Raw genomic sequence first — 25,343 nt, 5'->3', positions numbered from 1 at the left:
TACTTTTAATAGACGATATTTTATCTATTTGTAATTCTTTCAGTTCGGTAGTTTGGTCACATACGAGTCGTATTAACAATTCCGTAGCTCATGCTTTAGCTCATATTTTTCCTAGGGTAGTCGGCAAAACTGTATGGTCGGATGTGTTACCTCATGTTGCGGATTCTGCAGCAGCTTTCGATTTCTCGTTAATGAATTAATACCCCACGGGGGGTTTTCCTCAAAAAAAAAAAAAAAATTAAATTTTTTTTAAAAAATCGCAAGTATTACAAGTTTACCGTCACGCTACCGTCCATGCCAATCCCCACCTCTTGTCTTGTGTCATAATAATTCTTTAACTAAATAAAATTGTTTTTATAGTTAGACGATAAATTAATGTAATTATTTCAGTATGTACTCTTATTCCAATTTACTCGTCAATTATAATTGTATGAGAGCTTTATTTGTTCTTATAATCTATATAATCTTTTATATAAATGTAAAAATTTACTGTCTAATTTAGCAAAAGATTAGGACTCGAAGATGTTGTAGCCCTAAAAAAATTTCGAGTGATATTGAATTGACATGACATGTTATATTGTTGTATGATCCTGCTTATCTTGATTTTGTAACCTGAAATGAAAGTATTAACTCGGCGGTGTTGTCGATCTTTAAAAGAAAATAAACTAAATATGATCTGACATATACGGTTAGATAGACTAAGAAGATGTGGTTGCGAATTTTCAATCATTTGAATAGCTATATCGTTGATGAATAAACAGTCAATTTACATTCACAAAAAAAAACTTAATATATCAATGTTTTTGTTTGGGCTTTTATCCTATTGGACCAGTCCTATGCTATAGGACGGTCCTATAGGAGAGTTGCTGATTTACATTTTACACGATGCCGGCCAGTTGTTTGCTAGTATATGAGGCCTGCTGTTTATGATCTTAGTTGGGCCTAACTAATCTATTTCTTGGGCTAAAAGGTTAGCCCTACTCTTTATATTTAGATGACTAATTTTTTTTTTTTAAAAAACAAAAAAACGAGTAGGCTTTAACCAGTTATTCCTATAACTAACTTTCCCTCCATTCCCAACCTTCTCCTCGTTTCTCTCTCCATTAATTCCTGTTTTATCTGATTTATTATACGATTTCCTATTTTGTTATGTTCCTATAATCCAAACAAAATAAATTAAAATCTGAGAATAATTTCCTAAAGGAACATACCAACACCTCAACCTTTCTCCATTCCTCCTCCTCCTGGGAAAAGGAATTGCTCTTCTTGGAGGAATTTCGACGAAACAGGAGGGGAGGAAGGTTGTGGTGGATGAGCAATCATAGCAGCGAAAATTCAACAACACGGATTCTTAGAAATGCTGATGTGATTGATCAAATGACGGACATGCCTATCACCAATGGCAGCAACAACGATAACGATGATAACAACAACAACAACAACAATGTCGAAACTTCAGGAGCTTTTACTAGAATGGGAAGTAATGGAATGCAAGAGAATGCAATTAGGGCCCCAAGTCTAGCTAAGATGGGGAGAATCCAATCAAGGGCGGACAGAGGGTTGAAGAGTTTGCGGTTTCTCAATGGTGCCGGAAAAGACGGTGGTTCGTGGAAGCTTGTTGAGAAGAGGTTTTTTCAGAATGCTGTTAATGACACGCTTCCCAAAGACAAATTTGGGGCTGTTATTGGTATTTTTATCCAAACCCTCTCCTTTTTTCAGGTTTTTTTTTTTTTTTCTTTTCGTCGATGAATTTTGGTGGTCTTACCTGGTTGGTTGTGTAGATGGGACCTCAGAGGCAATTGTTTAACGTTTGATGAAATGCTTGGTTATGATAGTCATATCGAACAAGTCTCAATGAATTGATGTTATGTAGCATCATGCATGGTGTCAGACAAATTTGATGAGTTAAAAAAAAAAATACGTGTCAATTTCATTTTCATTATTGGTTTGTAGACTTAATTCATGTCCGGATCATTATGGTATGAATGGTTCAAACTTTCTCTCAGTTTTTCTTTTTTCTTTTCTTTTCATTTATTGTTTTCTAGACTTAACTAATTGAATTTTTTGGCAAATTGGTGTTTATTAGCAAAATAATTAGGGAGTTGGGGTTGGTTTGAAACTATTTAGATTTATGGTGTCCACGTCATCATTTTTATTTTTTTTTCCAGTTTTTATGGTAAGCCGCTAAGTTTCTTAGTGGCTTACTATTTTTTTTTTTTTAAAATTTTTTTTATAAAAAAAAAAAAAAAAAGTGAATAGTAAAGCCGCTAGGTTACCTAGCGGCTTTACTATTCATTTTTTTTTTTCAAAAACCGTCACCTTCTAACACTCTTGACAGCCTATTCTAGAAATGAATAACCACCAAAGCCGCTAAGAAAGTTAGCGGCTTCCTTATTTATCTATTTTTCATAAGCTTATGACATTTATTATAAAAAAAAATGACAAAGAGACAAAGCCGCTAAGAAACTTAGCGGCTTTGCCTAAAAATTGGAAAAAAAATGAAACTGATGACGTGGACACCATAAGTCTAAATAGTTTCAAACCAACCCCAATTCCCTAATTATTTTGCTAATAAACACCAATTTGCCAAAAAATTCTAATTTATGTCATGATCATTATGGTAAGGATGATTCTGCATGTGAATAATTTGTTTTGATTGTTGACGATGATTTCACTTAGGTGTTTAATATGGATTCTGAACGATTTAATATTCTTTTTCATTTCGGGTTTGGAATGAAAAGGGATGGGGGAATCAAAGGAATTTGCAGGGGAGTTGTACGAAACATTGTCGAGGAGAAGGAATGTGGACACTTCAGACGGGATAACGATTGATCAACTGAGAATGTTTTGGGAAGATATGACTAGCGAAGACATTGATGCTCGCCTGCAGATTTTCTTTGACATGTAAGCTGATAATTGCCCTTGTATTACCTACCTCTTCAACCATGCATGCATTCCTCCATTAATTTACCATCGAGTACTGACGTGTTTGTAGGTGTGACAAGAATGGAGATGGGAAATTATCCGAGGATGAAGTTCGCGAGGTTGTGCATGCAACTGAATGAGATTTTTGTGGGTTCTGCAGTTTTGTTTAAAATCTGACTGACTTCAATTCCACCATTGGTAGGTTTTAGTGTTGAGTGCCTCAGCTAACAAACTAAATAAGCTCAAGACACAAGCAAGCAACTATGCGGCTTTGATAATGGAGGAGCTAGATCCAGATCACCAAGGGTATATTGAGGTGCAACTTTGTATATATATATATATATATATATATATATATATATATATATATTAATATATATATTGGTAGTCTATTTCATCACTTTGTTTCAAGTTTCACCTTGTTACATAAGACTTTTTACAGCTATGGCAACTCGAGTCGCTGCTAAGGGGAATGATGACTTCTGCTGATGAGGGAACCCAGTTGAAGAGGAGCAACACCTTAACTAAAACGATGATCCCCAAAAATCTGAGAAACCCAATTTCTAGAGCTGTCTCTAGTACATCGGATTTCGTGGTAGAGAATTGGAAGAGGATCTGGGTGGTTTTGCTTTGGCTAAATATAAATGCTGTCCTGTTTGCCTACAAGTTTAACTATTACAAGAATCATCAAGCCTTCCGGATCATGGGGTACTGTGTTTGTGTTGCCAAGGGTGCAGCTGAGACTCTGAAATTTAATATGGCTCTAATTTTAATTCCTGTGTCTAGAAGAAGTCTGACTCGATTAAGGTCAACGTTTCTGAGTAAAATATGTCCTTTTGATGATAATATAAACTTTCATAAGATGGTGGCAGCTGGGATCACAGTTGGAACAATATTGCACGTTGGGGTACACATGAGTTGTGATTTTCCAAGGGCGACTCATTGCTCAAAGAGTATGTTCATAAAGTATCTGGGGCCAAACTTCAACTACCAGCAGCCAAGCTATAAGGATTTTATAAACAGTACACCAGGAGTGACAGGTATTCTCATGGTAATCCTTATGGGGTTTGCCTTCACTCTAGCAACTCACTCTTTTAGGAGGAATGTTATCAAATTACCATGGCCATTCCTTCACTTGGCTGGGTTCAACGCCTTTTGGTATGCACATCATTTGCTCGTGCTTGTTTATGCTCTCTTGGTCATTCATGGCTATTTCCTATTTCTCTCCAAGGAATGGTACAAGAAAACGGTATGTATCTATGTATCTATGTCTTTATGTATGTCTTTATGCAGGTTCACGACAACAATTATTGATGTATGCCGAATATTGCAGACATGGATGTATCTTGTTTTCCCAGTTGCCCTCTACGCTAGTGAAAGAACAGTGACATCCTATCACGATTTCAATCATCATGTCAATATGCTCAAGGTCTTTATATTTATATTTATATATAATATATATATATTCCTCTTAGCGTTCTGCTGAAATTATAGATTATAACCTCTAGAGTCTGTGTGACTACAGGCTGTCATATATACAGGAAATGTTCTGGCCTTGTATATGAGCAAACCCCCTAATTTTAAGTACAAGAGTGGAATGTACTTGTTTGTTAAGTGTCCAGATGTCTCGGGCTTCGAATGGTTAGTTTACAGACTTTTGGTTTTCTTTTATAAATTTGGATATAAAATTGACCTTGCTGTTTGTAACAGGCATCCCTTCTCTATCACATCAGCGCCAGGTGATCCCTACTTGAGTGTACACATTAGAGCCTTGGGAGACTGGACCACAGCACTTAGAGATAGATTCGCAATGGTATCATTTTTTTTTTATCATTGCCGAAATTTAAGACCTTGAAAATGTTACGACAGTTGGTACTTGTGAAATGTAGGCCTGTGAGCCTCCAACAGAGGAGCCGCAAAAAGGGAGACTGTTGAGAATGGAGACTAAAGCAGTGACCGATTATGACCCTCAACCAATCAAGTAAGAGAAGCCTCCCTCAATATCATGTATAGAATGAATATAGATGAAACAATTTCATAGACTAATTAAAATTCATTTGCAGATTTCCTTTAGTAATCATAAAGGGTCCATATGGAGCACCAGCTCAAAACTACAAAAAATACGACATTCTCCTGCTCATAGGACTAGGCATAGGAGCAACTCCCTTCATCAGCATCATCAAGGATCTCTTGAATAACTTGAAGGAAGAATCCATTATGGTAATCTATTTATCTTTGAAACATTGTCGGTATCAAGCGGATTCCTTGCAGGATTCTGACATAAGATCCCATAATGCAGGATATAGAGAGCAGAAGGGGCCCTCAAAGAGCCTACTTTTACTGGGTGACCAGAGAACAGGCCTCCTTTGATTGGTTCAAGGGAGTCATGGATGATCTTGCAGAGTATGATACCGATGTAAGTCTTTAAACAACCACCTCATTGTTTTCTTACTTTTATGATTTTATATTAATTAGCTTTGCTAATATATATTTTGTGGATATTTGGATTGGTAAACAGAATGTGATAGAAATGCACAACTACTTGACAAGTGTGTATGAAGAAGGTGATGCTCGATCAGCGCTTATACAAATGGTACAGTCCTTGCAGCATGCTAAGGATGGTGTGGATGTGGTGTCTGAAAGCCGGGTATTATTAGCAATCTCCATCACTCAACTAGACTCGTGTGTTCGTATCTATCAATATGCTGTCTTTTCTCTAACATGGAATCTATACAGATAAGGACCCATTTTGCAAGACCTAACTGGAAGAAGGTCTTTACTCAACTGGCTGCAGATCACCCTTCACAAAGAATAGGTAATTAATTGCTGAGGAAGCATAAATTTGATATATTTTTCATTTGAATTTTTTCGCTCATTCCAGCGAAAATGTTTCACTCCCCTTTTGTTTTTCACTTTTTCTTTTCTATATTTTCACATTTTTGAGGAGTGCGTTCACCCATAGACGGTTCTAAAGGATGATTCATGTTAGCCGACCCCAAATCATTTTGGGATTAAGGGTCTGTTGTTGTTGTTGTTGTTGTTGCAGTTTTCAAGTTTCCGCGCTGAGTTTTGATATCTTAAGTTAATATTTAAGGATAAGCTATTGGCGTAATGGGTTTATTAGATGTCTAATTCCAGACCCCTTTCCCTTTCCCTTTTTGCTGATTTACTCTTATGGCTGCTTTATAACAGAGCCGTTTGTTTTAAATGGGGTGTTTTACGGCAGGTGTTTTCTACTGCGGAAGTCCGACATTGACGAAACCGTTGCAGAAGTTTTGCCAAGAATTTAGCCTTAGCACCTCCACCCGTTTCCACTTCCACAAGGAGAACTTTTAGAATTAGCAAAACACGGCATTTTATCGTTATTAGTGGCAGAGTACAAAACATTGTTGTAGACAACACTACTCGCTGTTACATATTCACTGCCCAACCTGGCAGATATTCATCTCTCGATGTGTATTTTTTTTTTTTGACAAGAAAGCATGTCCCATTTTCCTTTTTTTTTTAAAAGAAAACATGAAGTGAGCTTTAATACGTAATATTATTTATTAATTATTTTTTTTGTTGTCGGTGTGAAAGAGATTGCCCAATTATACTATAGCTTTGGCTAAAGTATGAGCAATCCTATTAAGTTACCTATGGCAATGGCTAAAGCATGAGCAATGACAAAAATAGCTAAAGTAGTAGTAATAATCTGAATAATGAGGGTAGCATCTTGATTTACGTCGCCTATGCCATTGACTTGAAAAGAAAGATTAAGGCAATCCGCTGTTGTATTTTTTTTTTTTTCGGTGCTTAAGAGGGGCTGAGCCCCGACTAGACTAATTATTAGCTATTACACGGGGAAATGCTACCCCGAAGACGTCTTCCCGAAGAATATTACTCAATTCCGTGTCTGGGACACGAATAAGAGTACGAATGGTGCTCGAACCGATTCCTCAGTTTGCCAAAAGATCCGCTGCTCTGTTTCCTTCACGATAGATATGCTCCAGCTTCACTGTCCAATTAGTATCTCGAATGAGCCGCTTGCATCGTTCCACAATAAACTTGAGACTATTGCTAACGAGTTGGTCTTCGTTAATTAGCTTAATGCAAGGGTCATTATCCATATTAATCATGAGTCTTGAAATATTCATAGTCTTGGCATTTTCTAACCCAGCGAACAATGCAATAAGTTCGGCTTTCATCGACGAGCATACTCCGCAAGATAGGTAGTATGCTGAAATAAGGTCACCTGATGCATTTCGAAAAACGCCTCCTCCTCCCGCGGGTCCAGGATTGCCCTTCGAAGCACCATCGGTGTTTAGCATAATCCACCCATACGGTGGCGGATCCCAACGAACATGAATTTCCACATTATGGGGTCGAGGTGGCGGGATAAGAATGTCGAAATTGTTAAACGCTTTCCTTGTGGTCTCGAATTGTTGACGCAAAAAGAGATGAGGTTGACTCGGATTTTCATTATCCCTCCCGAAAACAATATTATTCCGCCATTTCCAAATCCACCAGTTGGTAATTGCGAAGACCAAGGGCCAATCCTTCGCATTCACTTCGACATCATTACTCGCGTTCTTGGTTAACCAGGTAGAAAAAGGGGTTACGTTGTATAGAAGAAATTATTCGAGGGACGAATCCCCAAGAGAAACCAAATGTGTCGAGATACCTGGCAAGACCGGAGAAGATGTTCAATTGTTTCGTCCTCTTCATTACAACGTGGACATAAAGGATTATCGCCCATGTTTCTTCTAACTCGATTAACGTTGACCATTAATCTGCCATGACCCGCGAGCCAAAGGAACATTCTCACCTTTTGTTGGACCGGCAGCCTCCAAATCGTTCTCCATAGAGGCGTTTCGGGCGCTTGAGAAGGTGCGGTTTCATTTAAAAAACCCAAAGCCGTCTTTAAAGAGAATTTGCCCGACGAAGTCCCTTGCCAATACAAAGTGTCTTCTTGGCCAGGGTCTGGGACGAGTGAGATGGAGGCTATTTTTTGTAGAATTGGTTGTGGTAGGAAGTCAGCAAATTGTTCCCAATTCCATCCGTTTCCTTCACACCACATATCACTTACCGTCGCATTAATTAAGGTACCCGGAATGGGAGCTATCGCGTGATCAGATAAGCAAACCCCATCAACCCACTGCTGGTCCCAAAAGAGGGTTCTTCGACCGTTGCCTACAGCAATAGCAGTACCACGGATGATAGTCTTTGCTTGAGACGAGATACCGGCCCATACATTGGACATATTTCTCTTGGGTTGGAAGATGTTGATGTCACACCTATTATTGCAATATTTCGCTCGCAAGACCCTAGACCATAAACTTGTTGGTTCCGTAATCACTCTCCATCCAAGCTTTGTGAGGAAAGCAGCGTTTGCTTGCCGTGCCGATACTATTCCAAGACCTCCCTTCGACTTTGGTTGTTTAATCGTATCCCATTTGATTAAGTGGATGGATTTTTTTTCTTCATTTCCTCCCCATAGGAATCGACGGGTTTTTCGATCAATATTGTCACAAATTGTTTTCGGAATTTTTGCGGTTTGCATACTATAATTGACAAGAGTAGTTAGCGTGGATTTTACGAGGGTATCCCTTCCTGCTAAGGAGAGCTGTTTCGAAGCCCATCCTGACAATCTTTTATTCACTCGTTCTTCCAAGTGAGCAAATGTGTGACGGGTCACCCGTCCATTAATTGTAGGCATCCCCAGATAAGTGCCTAAATCGGTTGTTTCATCGAATCCTAGAGCTGACCGTATGCTATCCCTATCATTGGCAGCCGTGTTCTCCGAGAAGAAGACCCTTGACTTTGCATTACTGATTTTTTCGCCTGAAGCTTTGCAAAAAATGTCTAGTACATGCTTTATTACTAAAGCTTGTTCTTCGGTTGCCTCAGCAAAAATTACGATATCGTCTGCGAAGAAGAGGTTTGTGATTATAGGACCCCCTCGGCCTAGAACAATGGGTCGCCAGTTCTTGTTTCGCACCTCGAGATCGATTGCTTGTTGTAATTTTTCAAGGCACATAACAAATAAATAGGATGAGAGAGGATCACCTTGTCTAACTCCTCGAGTAGGTGTAAATTGCTCGGTTGGTTCTCCATTCCATAATATTGGCATACGAGCTGTTGTGACACATTCCATTACCACGTCGATAATTAGTTGCGGGAATATCATGTCGCTCATAGTGTCCCGAATAAATTCCCACTTCAGACGATCATAAGCTTTTTCAAGATCAATTTTAATTGCCATATAGCCTAGTCGCCCTTTCTTCTTTCTAATTGAATGTATGGCTTCCTGGAAAACAACAATATTGTCTGTAATTTGTCTTCCTGGAACAAAGCCGCTTTGAGTCTCAGATATAAGATGTGGAAGGACTTTTTTAATTCGGTTGGCCAAAGTCTTACTAATAATTTTATAGGCTACATTACATAGACCGATAGGCCGAAATTGAGAAACCATCTCCGGGGCAGTGACTTTAGGAATGAGAACGATATGGGTGTCATTAAGGCCTGTCGAAAATCCCTTTCCTTCTAATGCTTTAATCACCATGTCGCATAATGACTCGGATATCAAAGACCAATTTTTTTGATAAAATAGAGCTTGAAACCCATCCGGACCCGGGGCTTTAAGAGAGCCCATATGATTTATTACGCTCTCTATCTCGGCAATACTAAAGGGTCGAGTGAGCCACTCCCAATCTTTATTATTAAAGGCTTGAAAAAGATCCCATGGGAGCTGGTCATCTTCATCGTCGCCCCCTTCTTCTGTATAAAGTTTTTTGTAGTAATCCACGATGATTTGCTTGACCTCAGACGGGTTATCGACCCATTCATTGTCTGCGTTTTTCAACATATTGATTTTGTTCCTCCATCGTCTTACCAGAGTACTGACATGAAAGTATGATGTATTTCTGTCACCATCTTTAATATATTCCAATCTCGACTTCTGGTACCATAGAAGCTCTTCCTGCTCCAAAATGTCGTCAAGTTCTCTACGTAATTTCGCTTCTAATTTGATGAGGTATCCTATTCTCGCTCTTGACAACTCACGTTGACATCCTCCAATCCTCGCTATCAGCTCTCTTTTTTTTCGAAAAATATTGCCAAAGGTTTGTTTATTCCATTCTTGCAAGTCCTTCGACAGTTTGTCAAGACGGTCAGTAAATATCCCATTGCTTGGCCAATTCTCCTCGATAAATTCTGTAAAATTTTCGTGTTTTAACCAGCATGCTTGGAATTTAAAGGGACGGTTAATATTAGACACTGGAGCGAAACCGTTAGGCGAAATCAATAATGGACAATGGTCTGATTGGAATGCTGGCAGGTGACGAACCAAAGCATTCTCAAATAAAGTACTCCAAGACGAATTGCATAAGGCTCTATCAAGTCTTGCGCTCTGTCTAGTTTCAAGTGAGTTACCGCGAGCCCATGTATGCGATGATCCAGAAAAGGCTAATTCTATTAATTCACATTGCTCAATCCATTCATTAAACTTTTCGCATCTACGCATCATATTTTGATCCCCTCCGTGTCTTTCATTAAGATTTCTAGTCTCATTAAAGTCTCCTGCTAGCATCCATGGATGATTGTTATTTCGGGCAAAATTTTCTAATTCTACCCATAGTTCTCTTCTATTGGTAGGGTCCGGGCTTGCATATACTGCAGAAAAGAACCAAGGCAAATCTCCGTTTCTAGCTATTTCCACCGTCATTAACTGTTGATGTTCGACAATTGGAGTCACTGATATTAACTCGGTTTTCCAGTATAGCCATATACCTCCACTGAAGCCTACTGTGTTTATCCTAGCATTGCCATCATATCCGATAATATTGCCCAATTTGATTGCATGCTCACCACCCATATGGGTCTCAACAAGTGCAAAAACTGTTGGTTTATACAGTCTGACAACCTCCTTTATTGCATTTATTTTGTTTTTATTTCCTGTACCTTGAACATTCCATACTAGCAGAGTAATATGGGGTAGGTTCGGACATAAGTTGGGTATTTGGGTACTCATAAAATCAGGACAATAATTTAGAGACGATAGATATGCTCGACTTACAAGCTTTAGAATATTGTCAATGCTCCATGGAATCGACACCTCCAGTTGGAGATTCGCTGGATTGTTCTCCGCCAACTCGAATTTGATGTCCACTATCGGACACTCCGATATCATCACCACCATAAAGGGAGCGGGCATCTCCGGCCAAGTTTTCACTGTAAACGTTTGGGTCGGAGGTACCACAAATATTTCTGTTTGTTGCGGTAGGCATCGAGGTTGGGGGAGGGGTGGTCGTGATAAGATAAGTGAGGATGAGGGTTCATTGTTAAGATGATTAGGGCTTGGTTCGAGGACAGTTGAAACAGGGGTCTCTGTTTCTGAAGTTGTTACCCCGAGGTTGTTTAATGAAGGCTTTGGAATAGAAAGGGAATTGGTAATATCTTGCAGGACAGGGTTGGATTTTTGTGGAATATTGGATGGATTCTGAGTTTGCAATATTTTAGTTTTAGGAATATATTTGGTAGATCTTTTGGTTGAGTCTTTATGGGAAAGTAATATATTGGCTTGGTTATAGAGAGAATTAATCCTTTGACTTATTTTTTGTGTATTAGAAAGATTTGATTTTCCTTTTGCATTGCTAGTTGACGCAAAAATAGGAGTGGAATTAGGGATATCCGAGATTTTGGAAATTTCAGTATCTTTTCCTAAAATATCAAATCTCGAGCCTGCTACCTTCGGATTCAGATCGTAATTGAAAATTGATTTACTTCCTGCGGAGTACGAACCTGGGTTTGCTTGGTTGCTCGTGGGCTTCCTTCTTAGTGGCTTCCTGACCATCATCCATTCACCAAAATCGTCTTTCTCCTCGGGACGGAGACCTGTCTCCAATGAATTTTTTTCTGGTTGTAAGACATTGAGCTCGTGATTTGGAGTTGACAAGCCATCCCCTGCATTAGCTGTAGCGATATTCTTAGGGCAATTTTCAACTCCATGGCCCAATTTACCACAAGAGAAGCAAATCATTTTCAGGCCCTCATATTGGATTCCATAAACCTTTCCATAGAGACGAAATTTTGAGAGTAAAGGTTTCGAGATATCGACTTCGACATTAAGTCTAGTAAATTGGCCTCTCTCTGCGGAGGCCGTATTTTTATCAACTCTGATTACCTTGCCAATTTTCGAACCAATTTTTTTAAGGAACATTTCATTGAAATATTCAACAGGTAAGTTTGGAATCCGAACCCAAGCAGTCAAGAATTTGATATTATCTGCCGAAGGAGTGAAGTTAGGAATCCATTTTCGTATTGTCAGATAGTGATCATCGATCATCCATGGTCCTTGGGTCATAACAAACTCGTAATTCTGCTTGGACGAGAATCTGGCTACATAGTAGTTTTCTGATAGATCAGTAAGCGTTAGTTTACCTTTGATTGCCCATTTTGCTTGAAGTTTTCTCATCAGTGCGAGATAACCTATTTTTTTGTCGAACATTTTGATTATGAGGGAATGTCGCCATGGTTTTCTGTTTTGGTGAGGCTAATGCGAGGGCAGATATCTTCGTCTTCATCAGACAAGAGATCTTCATTGTCCTCTGAGTCTAAGTCGATATCCTCTAGTGAGATATCATTCTGGTTAAAATCGTCAAAGGAGATTCCCTGTACCTTTTCTCTATAGGAGATGGCATTGGGGATCATTGTTTGAGCAGTTCTTGATACGGTCTGGGTTGGTTGCTCTGGTAAATGGTCGTTATCTCTTGATTCTTGGTGGTTGAATTCAGAGATATGCATCGTTTTCCTTTTGGAAATTTTCTGGGAGGCTGGTGGTTTTAGTGTAGGGAAATCTTCACTGGGTTTGGTGGTTGCTTGCTGAGCATGTGAATCCATGGTGTCCGGCGGGAGGCCAGACGAGGGATTAATGTGCATGAACCCTCTTGAAAAAGCATCAGAAATTGCAAATTGTAGTGCCATAGCTTCTGCCTGAAAAGCCGATTTTGCCCAGAAGGTCCGTTAATCGGAGTGAAAGACAACACCCCAACTATTTTGGAATAGTCATCTCGCAGAGGATTTAAAATTTGATTTCCATGATGCATTACATTTAATTCTAATAATGCCGTAAACAGAGCTTATTTCCCATCAAAATAAGTGAAAATTGGTTTCGAATTCTAAATGCGTCATCCTGATTATCCGGGTGCACCATATTATCCAAAGCAATTTTGATCTTCCCGTTTTCCCAAACAACCCAGATTAATTATTAGTACTCGTGCTTAGACAGTAATATAACATGTCTCACATGGTCCGGGAACAAAAATGTCGGTAGATCACACTGACGGATCCTCGAGTAAGATAAAGCGGCCACAAAAAATTTTAAGCACCATCAGGATATTTTTGGAGGTGTCAGTATGCGATAATCCAGCTCAACTGAATACCGAAAATCGTAAAAAGTGAATTAATACTTGTTATTTGGGGCTTAAATTGTAGTATAAGGTAACTCCTGTAACGGCTCCGTACATGTAGAAAATCAGAAGAAAAAGACATGTGACGTGGTAAGACCTCCCGGACTGCTCAACTTGAAGTGTAAACACAGTTTTCAGGATTTAAGGGTTCAAAAACAAAGATTTCAAAAAATCACACTGAGAGTTCCTCGAGTCAGATAAAACAGGCACTCAAATTTTGAGCACCAACGGAGAACTTTTGGAGATGCCGGATTAAACTAGACTCAACCAAAACCCGAAAATCGTAAAAAAATGCATGTATAAATACTTGTTATTTGAGGCTGAAATCTGTAATAACCCGAATAATAATAATAATAATAATAGTTTTTATTAATACTTTTTATTAATACATTTAGATAAGTATGATTGTTACTATCTATCCATGCATGCATATGGGTATTTAGATAGAGGTTTCTTAGTTGTTAAGAAAGAAGAAGCAAAAGTGAGATTGAGTTTGTAAATCTCCATGGTTATCCTATATGCATGACCGACTTCACAAGGCTATAAATAGCCTTCATGCTTCTTTATCAATAAACACAAAAAGTATACGAGGGAGATGGACGAGTCACATAATACAAACATTTCACTTATGTTAGCTACTACTCCATATACATGATTTATAGGTATGATTTCGGGACCCTTTGTCGTAGAAATAAGCAATAATGTAGTGATTATTATATAGTATTATCGACCGTATAATGTTATATTCTCATTATGTTACTCACATGTTATATTAACTGTCTTTATAGAACGTATGACGGTCATGTTAATACTTCTGTTATAATGTACTATTGGCCAATTGTAACATTCGGGATACGATTACGGGAGGGGGACAACATTACAAATTTGACCTATGTACATGGAAGGGGGCACTGCCTCATGTGAACTACGGTTCTGATTATTACTGGTAAAAATGCCAGGGGGTTTACACGGGTCTTAGACTCGGGATCCTGTGTACATGGAGGAGGGCTTAGCCCGGGAGTTTTTACTCCGTAATGTGTCTCATTTCAGTAATAGTAGACCGGTAATCTATATTTTGCATTCTAAAGTGACAGGTTGTGCGTCTTTATTTAATAATTATTCGACTGAGTTCATGTGACCTATTTTATAGTATTTGTGTGACCAGGAAGAAGTGGAATATTAAAATGGAGGTAAGTAGGGCCGGTGGAGGTGACCGAAGTCATACTCAGCCTGTGGTTGGCTGATTCCGTTACTTTCATTCTTTTTCAGGTACAAGTAAGGGGGGAGGTCAAGTGTGAGGATTTTCAGATGACCTAATAGGATGAATATGTAATAGAGTTTTTAGTTTTTATCTTTTAAAAGTGTATTTATCTTTATTCTTGTAATAGCCTTGTATTTTCCAGATGGGAAATACGGCGGTGACGCCCTTGTAATTCCGCTGCTGTCTATAATTAATAAAAAGAGCTATTTTGAGCTGCCTGACTGCTTTCCGGGGCGTTACAAAATCATATAGCATAACTCCTATAGCGACCCTAGACTTGTGGTACAGAACCAAGAGAAAAAAAAAACATGACCTAGTATGACCTCTCGAACGGCCCAAATTGAAATGTACTCCCTCTGTCCTGGTCAATTGTTATCCTTTGGCTTTGGCACAGAGTCTAAGGAAAGAGGAGGGGGTCAATTATTAAATAACAATTGGACCAAATTGAGTGTGAATAATCAAATTTGCTCATCAAATGCATTCTTAAAATAGAAAGCACAACAATTGACTAAGACACCCCATAATGGAATAGAACAATAAAATACCGGGACAGAGGGAGTATATATAATACACAACTTTAAGGACTCCATGGTCCGAGAAAAACAAATGTCCGGAAATCACAATGATGGTTCCTCGAGTCAGATAAAGCCGCCACAAAATTTTGAGCATCATCGAAGGACTTTCGGGGGTACCAGTATACGATAAACCAAACGCAATCAAAACCAGGAAATCGCTAAAAATGTAAAAATACTTGTTATTTGGGGCTAAATCATATAGCGTAACTCTTGTAGCGATCCTAAAAATGTGGTGGAAAAACCATGAGAAAAAGACACATGGCCTGGTATGACCTCTCGAAAGGCTTAAATCGAGGTGTATAATACACGGTTTTGGAGATTCCGGGATCCCAGAACAAAAATGTTCGAAAATCACACAAACGGTTTCATGAGTCAGATAAAGCGGCCATACAAATTTTGAGCACCTTCAGAGGACTTTTGGGGCAGATATACGATAAACCAGACTCCGCCGAAACTCAGAAATCGTAAAAAAATGTATAAATAACTGTTATTTGGAGCTTAATTATTAAATCGTAATGCGTAACTCATGTTAGACAACCACGAGAAAAGACATGTGACAAGATATGACCTTCTGAACGGCACGACACAAATTGAAGTGTATATAATACACGATTTTCGGGATTCAAGGGTTCCGCAAAAAAAATCTCCGAAAATCACACTGCCGTTTCTTCGATTCATATAAAGCGGGCACACAAATTTTGAGCACCATCAAAGGAAATTGGGGGTGCCGGTATGCGATAAACCAGGCTCAATCAAAACCCGGAAATCATAAAAAATGTATGAATACTTGTTATTTGGGGATGAAATCGTATAGCGTAACTCCTGTAGCGACCCCGGACATGTGGTAGAAAACCAGGAGCAAAAGAAAAATGAGCTAGTTTGACCTCCCGAATGGCTCAAACTCAAGTGTATGATAAACAGTTTTCAGGATTCCAGGGATTCGGAACAAAAATATCCAACAATCACACCAAGGTTCATCGAGTCAGATAAAGCGGCCACACAAATTTTGAGCACCACCAAAGGACTTTTGTGGGTGCCGGTATGTGATAAACCATGCTCAATGGAAACCCGAAAATCGTAAAAAAATGTATAAATACTTGTTATTTAGGCTAAAATCGTATAGCGTAATGCCTGTAGTGATCGAACACGTGTGGACTTTTGTGGGTCTTGGAACAAAAATGTCTGAAAACCACAATGACAGTTCCTCGAGTCAAATAAAGCGGCCGCACAATTTTGAGCACCATTAAAGGACTTTTAGGGTGCCGGTATGCGATAAACCAAACTCAACCTAAATCCGGAAATAGTAAAAAAAATTGTACAAATACTTGTTTTTTGGGGCTCAAATCGTACATGGCCCGATATGACCCCCCGAACGTACACTAGTAGTTCTTCGAGTCAGATAAAGCGACGATACAAATTTTGAGGACCAATAGGGGTTTTTATGGCAGTCGGTATGCGACAAAACAGACTCAGCCGAAACCTTGAAATTGTAAAAAAAAAATAAAGTATAAATACTTGTTATTTGAAGCTGAAATCGTATAATGTAACTTCTGTTGCGGCCCTAGACATGTGGTAGAAAAACCAGAAGAAAAAGACACATGACCCGGTACGACCTCCCGAACGGCTCAAATAGAAGTGTATAATACACGGTTTTTGGGATTACAGGGTCCCGGAACAAAAATGTTCGAAAATCACACTGACGGTTCTTGTAGTCATATGAAGCGGACACACAAATTTTGATCACCATCAGAGGACTTTCGGGGTGCCGGTAAGGAATAAACCAAGCTGAACCGAAATCCGCAAATAATAAAAAATGTATAAATACTTGTTATTTGGGGTTGAAATCGTATATAGTAACTCTTATTGCGACCCCGGACGACAAATGGTAGAAAACTCTGAATAAAAAGACACATGATCCTATATAACCTCCTTAATGGCTCAAATTGAAGTGTTTAATAAACGGTTTTCGGGATTATAGGGTCCCGGTACAAAAATGTCCAAAAATCATAAATGTGGGTTACCGAACTAAGGATTATGGAAGCATTTTTCAAACTTTTTTTATTTTGGTAGCAGTTCTCAAAAAGTGGTTTACTTGTGGTAACAGTTATAAAAAAAACCAAATAATTATATCAAGCTCAATTTTGATGGTTCAAAACGGGATGATAACATGCAGCTCTAGGGTAGAGTGTTAGAGATCATGATGGTAAAGTATTCTTATTAGGTGCGAAATCTTGCGGTCAAGTTAGGGTTCTTTTAGCCCAAACTCTTGCTCTTAAATAAAGCATAATCACAGCTAATACGTTGGATTTTAACCTTTTAGCTATTGAAGGAGATAATCTTTGTGTTATTAACTCTATTCGTGGGGTGTGGAAGGTCCTTTGGGAAACCCGTTCCGGTTCCGGGTCCCCAAATCTCAAGCCCGACCCGTCCCAACTCGGACCCGCCCTAGATCCGCCCCAAAATCTGCCTCACGGTCACCTTTAACTCGGCCCGGCCCGCCTCAACCCGGCCCGACCCGCCCATCTCGGTCCGATTCTGGGTCTCCCAAGTCAAACCAGGCCCGCCCCTGACCCGGCCGACCCCCACAATTGACCAGCCCTAGTTTGAAAGGTATAACTATGTAGACAAATGTAGAGGGAGTTCAAAAACAGAGGAAATAAGTCAATTTAAATTGAAGTTTTGAAGCAATTTTAGGAGAAAATGCAATTTAATGAGGTAATTTTAGCAACAAAGGCAAATTAATAGAGTAATTTAAAAAAATCAAAAAAACATAATTTTAAAAAAGTTAGTTTTAAAAAAGAGTAAAATCTAATTTACTAAAAAAAAACATATAGAGCAATGTATGGAGTATTAATGAAGCGATAACGTAGATTATTCAGGGGTTAATATCCAAGCATAAATTTTGAACTGATCTGTCCCTGTAAAATTTGGTTGCCTGGGTCACTAATAAATAAAAGGAAAATAGGAGTATAATAGTAAGGAGGTCAAAAAAAGGGCATGCATGCACATAAACGTGGAGGTGTATAAAAATGCTGTTTTGTCCCATGCATGAAGTCCAGCGTTCTTTCCTTGTCACGTCTGTTAACCAAATTTCCGCATTGTCGTCTGACTACAGACTACTCATGTATGCATATAGTATCTCTCAGCTTTTAACGTAATTTATACAGTCTATGAAACCAGCCGAAACAACCTCATTTGTAGGATAAACCTATCTTCCTTTTTTTGTATCTACTCGTTAGTCAACCCCCCCAATTTCACTCTAATTAACTCTATACAACATAGCCACACATTCAATTTTAATTTAAAGACATGTACTACTTGAATCCTTGTATACTTGTATGTTATTCCAAGCCTCTTTTCTACATTCATACTATTGTCTTCTCTCTCTCACTTTACACTCTTATAGAGTTATAGTGACCGCGTGACGACATTAACACATATTACGTACTTAACTATGGAGTATTACAAAACCGAGGCGATTCTAGGATTCAGTGGACGGGGATGCGAAAAATTAACGAAATTACGGAAGTTGCGGAAATATGTTTATATATTGAGAAATCTGGTTCTAACATAATAATTTCTTGTGTGATTGGGAAAAATATACACAACACAAATGGTAAAAAAAACATTGAATATAAAATGTTCACTAGAAGTATTGAACCCATGACCTTGAAGAAGGAAAAACTACACACAATCGCTAGACCAACATAATTAATATGTCTCTTAATTACACAAAATTATACTTATTTTTTAACAAAGAAGGTGTGGGTGCATCCCCTGCACCCCTCCATAATCGCCACTGTTACAAAACTAGCTAGTACACTCCTATTTGATTTATAACACACATGTAAACCCAACGAAATGTGCGAATGTATGCATCATCATGTTTTCAATACTCACTCAAGATTAGCGAGAAGAGCCCAATTATATATCTATCATTCAGCTCCATTCAACTTAAAAAGAGTCATTTACCACAATTTAATTAAGCTAACTGAAATTTCTTATTTTTCTTCCTTGATGAGAAATATGAAAAATTTTAAAGATTATCTTAGACAAAAAAACCTTGAGATTGTTAATCAAATATAGACGATGTAAAGATACAAAGTCATCATACTGATTGAAGGGCGATAGTCGGATCATTTACTAATTGAAATTAGATCGGTCCAAAAGATAATATTGAGGGTCATTCATAAATGTGTGTTATTACACATTATTGTATGAATGATGTACAACTCTTAATTTGAAATTATAGTCTATCTCATGGATATAGGAGTCATAGAAGAAGCTATAGTGGAAAACCTTAGAAGGCGTGGCAATAGTGTTTCCCACAAATTAACCTTCTACTGCAATACTACTACATTTGTTACAACACAAATAAAATAAAGCACACAAATTAAAGCTATGTAGCTGTCATTCCAAGTTGTTATTAAAAAGAAAGTTTAATGAGTCAAACAGTATTATTGGGTTGTCCACAAATATGGATATCTTTCTTCTTAAGAGAGGTCTTGTCTTTGATTGGGAAAAGTTGCAGAGTTTTGAGGGATCTTCTACTTGAATTGGAATCCTCATCATCATCACCATCATCATCATCATCATCACCATTATCATAATTGTTGCAATGATGATCATAATCATCATCATCTTCTCTCATCATAGTCATCATCATCCAATCATAGTCATTACTCGTTCTTACTACTGCTGCAGGCTTCTCCTTTTCCAACCCAAACACTGCTTCTTTATTATTATTAGTATTATTATTATTCTCTCCCTTCCAACTATTATTTGCAACTTGTCCATATCTATCTTCACACCTTGGCTATTAGGGACAAAACAATACGTATTATTAAAAAATCTTAGATAGATAGATAGATAATTATGTCTCTCTTTGTAAAAAAATGTTGTTAATGCCACATAACTCATCTACACTATTTCTGATTAGGCTTTTAATGGGTGCCCTTAGAGCATGTGCTAGAAAACCGTTAATTAAAATGCCTAGATCGTACAATAAAATGATTTAATGCAAAACATACTCATGATAAGTTAATTGGCCAAGACGATAATAATATACTCCGTAACTCCTATAAAGTAGACATTGGATAAGTTAATTTAGTTTTTTTTTTTTTTATATATATATGGATGGAATGAAATACAGTATATATAATATATGTAGATTCCATTGTAGCAATAGAAAGAAGTAAACAGAGAATATTGTTGGTTGATTTGTGAAATAGAAAAAAACATGTCTAGTTAGTTAGGTACACGGCTACGCATAGCAACAAAGGAGTCCTTTTATAGGTAGATTGACAAGTAAAGTCCGTGGTTAGTTAAACTGATAAAGTCCCATGTTGAGATTTTCAAATACATATACCACAAGATTCCCCCATTACTATACTACTATACCTTCCTCTTCACTTATTTTACACCACATTTTTTGGGCATGCCATATTACGTAGTACTCCGTACGTACTATATATCCTATGGACGGTAACTTCATTAAGTTGAAGATAATTAGATACTCCATACGATGAAGTACTCGATCTGCATAAGATATGCCACAATTAACATGCATGTGTATCATAAGGTTCGAGGCTCATGATTTAGAAAATTAATGTACATATATATAACTCTAAGTAGTAAGGATTCGTCTGAATTTGGACTAGATCATTTAACTTCATGGAATATACAAATAAATACTTCTATATTATTTTCTCGAATTTATTAATTTATTTACCTTTTTTATTCTCTATTGAGATATATATTTTAATCAAAATAAATAAATGATTGGGACGAATGAAGTATATACACGTGAATTGAGATCAAAACATAATATTGCAAGTAGTAAATAATGCATGTAGGTAGAAGTTAAATTGTAGAGTGGTGTAAGTTGTAATAAGTAGATAAAATAATACCTGAAGAGAAGGAAAGCAAGGAGAGTTGAGAAAGAGTGGTGGGGGATGATGATGATGATGATGAAAACCAAGAAGAGTTGAAGAAGCGGGAAAGCAAGGAAGCTGATCAAAGTGATGAAGTTGTGGTGGTGGTTGATGATGATCATGATCATGAGGAGGAAGGAAAGCAGAAGCAGGAGGAGGGTGTTGATGAAAATGGTGATGATCAAGAACAACACTAGGAGGAATTTGAGACATCATCATCATATTCATATGTGGATGTTGATAATGTTGTTGATGTTGTTGTTTCCCAAGAAGTCTCTTCCTAAGCTTCTGTCTATCTCTAGCTTTGTGGTTTTGAAACCAATAAAACACATTTTTACCTTCAATCTTACCGTAAATAGAAAGGTGGGAAGTAATCTGTTGAATGTGAGCTGCATTGGGTGTACGTACACCACCTCTATACATCTCCTCCAATATCATCACTTGCTCTGGTGTTGGACACCATCTTGTTGATGCTGCTGGTGACATTCGATGATCTCTTCTTTTCTTTTATTTTATTTTCTGTGTGTTTAATTAGCTACCTTAATTAGGGTTTCTTGTTTTATTTTTTCAGAAAGTAGTTTTCATTGTCTGGTTCTTTTGGTAAACCTGCTTAAACCACTTCAACCAAGTATGCCTATATATAGATGGGAAAAGGGAGCATGCATTGTGGATCTACTTCAAATTACACATTATTAATTTATTATACTTTATGTGTTCCATTTACTTGTTTATATATTTTTTTTAAATACTTTTACAATGAATAAAAAATGATAAATAAATAAATAAATGGCATGGAAGAATATATATAAATAAATTAATAAGAGCGTCCTTTTAAAAAATATATATATATATATATAATCCCTTTATTTTCCTATTTTCTTCCCATTTCTTTCTCGACTTCTTGACATATACGGAGTATTGTGATTCTACTTTTCGACTTGTTGACATATATTCTACGTAGTAAAATACTACTCATTTTATCTCAATCAACTATTTATTTTTATTTTTTATTCTTTGTAAGGTGTATGTATTTTTTGAATGAAACTGTCCGAAGGCATTACTCTATTAATATATAAACGATCAAAACGTACAACAGCGTTTGCGGGCAATGGTAAACCATCACCCCATACAACTCTACCAGAAACATGTGGAACACAATGTGCTAAAGCGTGAGCTACACAATTATTAGTACGAGAAACATGTAGCCAAATGACCGACTGAAACTTATAACTACAAGCGATAATGTCCTCAATCAGCAGCGAGAACATGCTTCTTCCCGTCTTCCTTTCTTTGATAGCTTCAATAACTTGCAGGCAGTCACTCTCCACTTCAACATATATATTGAATTTCGCGCCTCACCACTTCCTCCAATCCATCCAACACCACACACGCCTCCGCGACATGAGCTTCCCAGTGTTGTTCTCTTCCAATCGAAACGCCCCATAACACCACACCTAAAGGTAAACAAATAATTTAAGTATAAATTAACACACGCAAAATCTAAGAAATCACTGGTAGAGGATCTAATGCCCTACTATATATGAGTATGGATCATCTCCATTTCTTAAAATAATTTGAGAGTCTATTTCCTTCTCACAATGAAATATTGTATTACATTCCACCATTCCTCATTAGCTTTTTCCTTTAATTTACGTAATAAAATTCGGATCGTCCCAAAATAAAATATTGATTATTAAAAAAATAAATACTCCTTTTCTTTTAGGAAACTGTGAGGATCCCTATTACTACCATATAAGGCATGATTATGCAAGTAAGTAAGTGACCCCAATAACTAATCCAATAGGTAGTAATAATAATGTTCCCTTTTAGAAGTCTAAGATTGAATACAATTAACACAAATAAAAGCGTAAATGTGATTATGTGCTAGAATAAAAGGGTTTTGTTTTAAGTAAGGAGACAAGTTGAAGAAAACATGCTCTCATACACTACATATAATTTCCATAATCAAAGCAATTAAGATTTTTTCTATTTTCATAAAAGCGTAAATGTGCTTATGTGCTAGAATAAATGTGTTTTTAAGTAATGAGACAAGTAAACCACCTCCGGAGGCAATTAAGATTCTTTCTATTTTCTTCCTTAAAAAAATGGAACTTCCATTTTTTTTCAATAGTATAAATAAATAATTCTATTTTGTGGCGATCTAATGATTGAACTTTCATCACGAAAATTGAAGGGAGGGGAGGCGAAAAATGGGAATAACAAAATAAAATTGGTTTATGAGAGTTAATGAAACCTTCATTTCTTTTAGGAAATAGAAAAGACTACCCCAACTCCTATTAAACTATATATTTTACATTTTATTTTCCTTGTACTAATCCATGTTTTGACTTTTCATAGTCCTAAATGGCTAAATCAGTAAAGCAAACAGTCCTCAATTTTTCGGCTACTTGAGTTTACACATTCTAAATTTTTTTAGTCCATATTAATGACTACATATATAAATCGATCTCGTAGTTGGATATACATATCATGAAAACAGTAATTAGCTAAATAATTAGCAGGAGTACATGATGTACATTTCAAATTGTTGTAAAGAAGAATACATTATTTACATGCCTCCCTCAAGTTATGTGAGGGATTTTGGAAAAATAGAACAAAGTGAATATGATAAGTTTGATTGAGTTTTCATCCATAATAATATTCCATAGACATTTTAACTTCGATTAGGTTTATTTAGTTTAGCCTATTTCAATTTTTTTTATACCGCAGTTTAGATTCTTTCAATACACTTCAGTTTAGTTCTTTTCTGGTAGTTTCGGTTGAAGAAAAATATGACCTTAGACAGTAGACACACATTATTAATGTAAAATTGTTAAAAGATGGCTTTAATTTCCTATAATAACGAACAAAAGTACAAAAGTAAATGGTAAAATGAGAAGAAGGAAGAGTAGAATGAGAGGGCATGGAGAGTACAAAGGTGCATTGAATCATAGAGTAATTAGAAAGAGGGACAGAATGAGGAATTGCAAAGTGGGACTTAATTCACTTGGTAGTGTCAAAGTGTGTGGTTGGGAATTTAATGATTTTATCATTATTACCCTTGCCTTGTTTTTATGGGCTACTATTCTCTTATAACTCTTGTGTTCCTCTCTCACGTCATTTTCTCCTTTTTCTTATTATATTATTATTATTTCTAATTCTAAATTCTGGTTCTCATGTTGGCTGGGTCGAATGCTTGGCTTGTCACTTGTCAAATACAAACACAATTCAGTGCCTTGAGAAACTAACACTAAAACCTTTATTTATTTCCAACGTCTATACATTTCTCCATCTCCAAGAAATAATCCTTTACTTCCCTCCCCTTCAAAGAGACTCATTCCTACAGTTTTAGAATTAACGGACTTTATACTTAGGTCATTTTTATCATATGAAAATTTTACAATTTAAAACGATAATAAGATAGCGAAACTTAAAATGAACTTATATATAATCTCGAATTTGTAGTTTTATCAATTTCTTTATTGATTTATCTTTAACCTATCAATCTCCTCTTACCCCATATTTGTTATCCTTCTCGCATTGGTTCTGCATCAATAGTGAAAATGGTCGAACCATTGTTTATCACCGGAGGTACCTTTGGGAGTATTACACGTAAAAAGGATTTATACGGAGCGTTTACAAATTTTGAAATAAAAGGCAGTGTTTCGTAAAGACTAAATTATAAAAGGGATTGTTTAACAAATGATCGAAAAATGTAATAAGAGGCATATATATGAATTTATAATCTAGGATCTGTGGTTGAGTTAATCAATTAATTTATCTGACATGTATAGCCCGCCTACTAAACAACTTTGTAAAAGCTGAAATAAAGATATTTAATTATAGTGCATTCTATATATAAATATAACTGAGATGTAGAGTAGTCTGTATTGATATCTAGAATCGTCCAAGTAAAAGATGTAGTGGTGGTGTTGCAGTTCCAAGACTATACAACAGGTTGTAGGATCCTATTTGTGATGGTGTTGCGGTGTGTACATGTATGGATTGAGTATGCATTTATTAATTAATAGTTGTATCCATGGGTGAGAAATAAGGGTATTTACCCAGCATGTCACTTGGTAAGCTAATAGTGTGAGAAAGACTGTACAAGTAAGATATAGTAGTTGGAGGTGAATGACTGCAACACATTCCATCACAGTAGTTAGGAAAATGACAGCACCTAACTCAATGCAATTCTAAA

The 25,343-nt window shown here is 37.0% G+C and overlaps 3 protein-coding genes across 3 annotated transcripts; 1 reads left to right on the top strand and 2 right to left on the bottom strand.

The window, feature by feature from the left end:
* Nucleotides 1–1,075: 1,075 nt before the first annotated feature.
* On the top strand, nt 1,076–6,462 carry LOC141617404 (putative respiratory burst oxidase homolog protein H). Its single transcript, XM_074434600.1, has 14 exons — nt 1,076–1,687; nt 2,742–2,904; nt 2,996–3,044; nt 3,128–3,241; nt 3,368–4,174; nt 4,259–4,354; nt 4,451–4,566; nt 4,636–4,738; nt 4,815–4,906; nt 4,989–5,145; nt 5,225–5,341; nt 5,444–5,572; nt 5,662–5,740; nt 6,152–6,462. Exons 1-14 carry the CDS (start codon nt 1,312–1,314, stop codon nt 6,259–6,261), a joined length of 2,508 nt encoding a protein of 835 aa, XP_074290701.1. The 5' UTR covers nt 1,076–1,311; the 3' UTR covers nt 6,262–6,462.
* Nucleotides 6,463–6,863: 401 nt separating this feature from the next.
* LOC141590888 (uncharacterized) lies at nt 6,864–12,379 on the bottom strand. The gene is made up of 2 exons (XM_074411406.1): nt 7,589–12,379; nt 6,864–7,496 (listed from the first exon to the last, which is right to left on the bottom strand). Exons 1-2 carry the CDS (start codon nt 12,377–12,379, stop codon nt 6,864–6,866), a joined length of 5,424 nt encoding a protein of 1,807 aa, XP_074267507.1.
* Nucleotides 12,380–19,516: 7,137 nt separating this feature from the next.
* On the bottom strand, nt 19,517–21,772 carry LOC141617380 (uncharacterized). Its single transcript, XM_074434569.1, has 2 exons — nt 21,119–21,772; nt 19,517–20,025 (listed from the first exon to the last, which is right to left on the bottom strand). Exons 1-2 carry the CDS (start codon nt 21,626–21,628, stop codon nt 19,657–19,659), a joined length of 879 nt encoding a protein of 292 aa, XP_074290670.1. The 5' UTR covers nt 21,629–21,772; the 3' UTR covers nt 19,517–19,656.
* Between the last annotated feature and the right edge of the window lie 3,571 nt (nt 21,773–25,343).

This window comes from Silene latifolia, chromosome 1 (assembly GCF_048544455.1).
Source record: "Silene latifolia isolate original U9 population chromosome 1, ASM4854445v1, whole genome shotgun sequence".
NCBI lineage: Eukaryota > Viridiplantae > Streptophyta > Magnoliopsida > Caryophyllales > Caryophyllaceae > Silene > Silene latifolia.
Note: the sequence above shows the minus strand (reverse complement) of the source record. Positions and strands in the feature narration are given on the sequence as shown.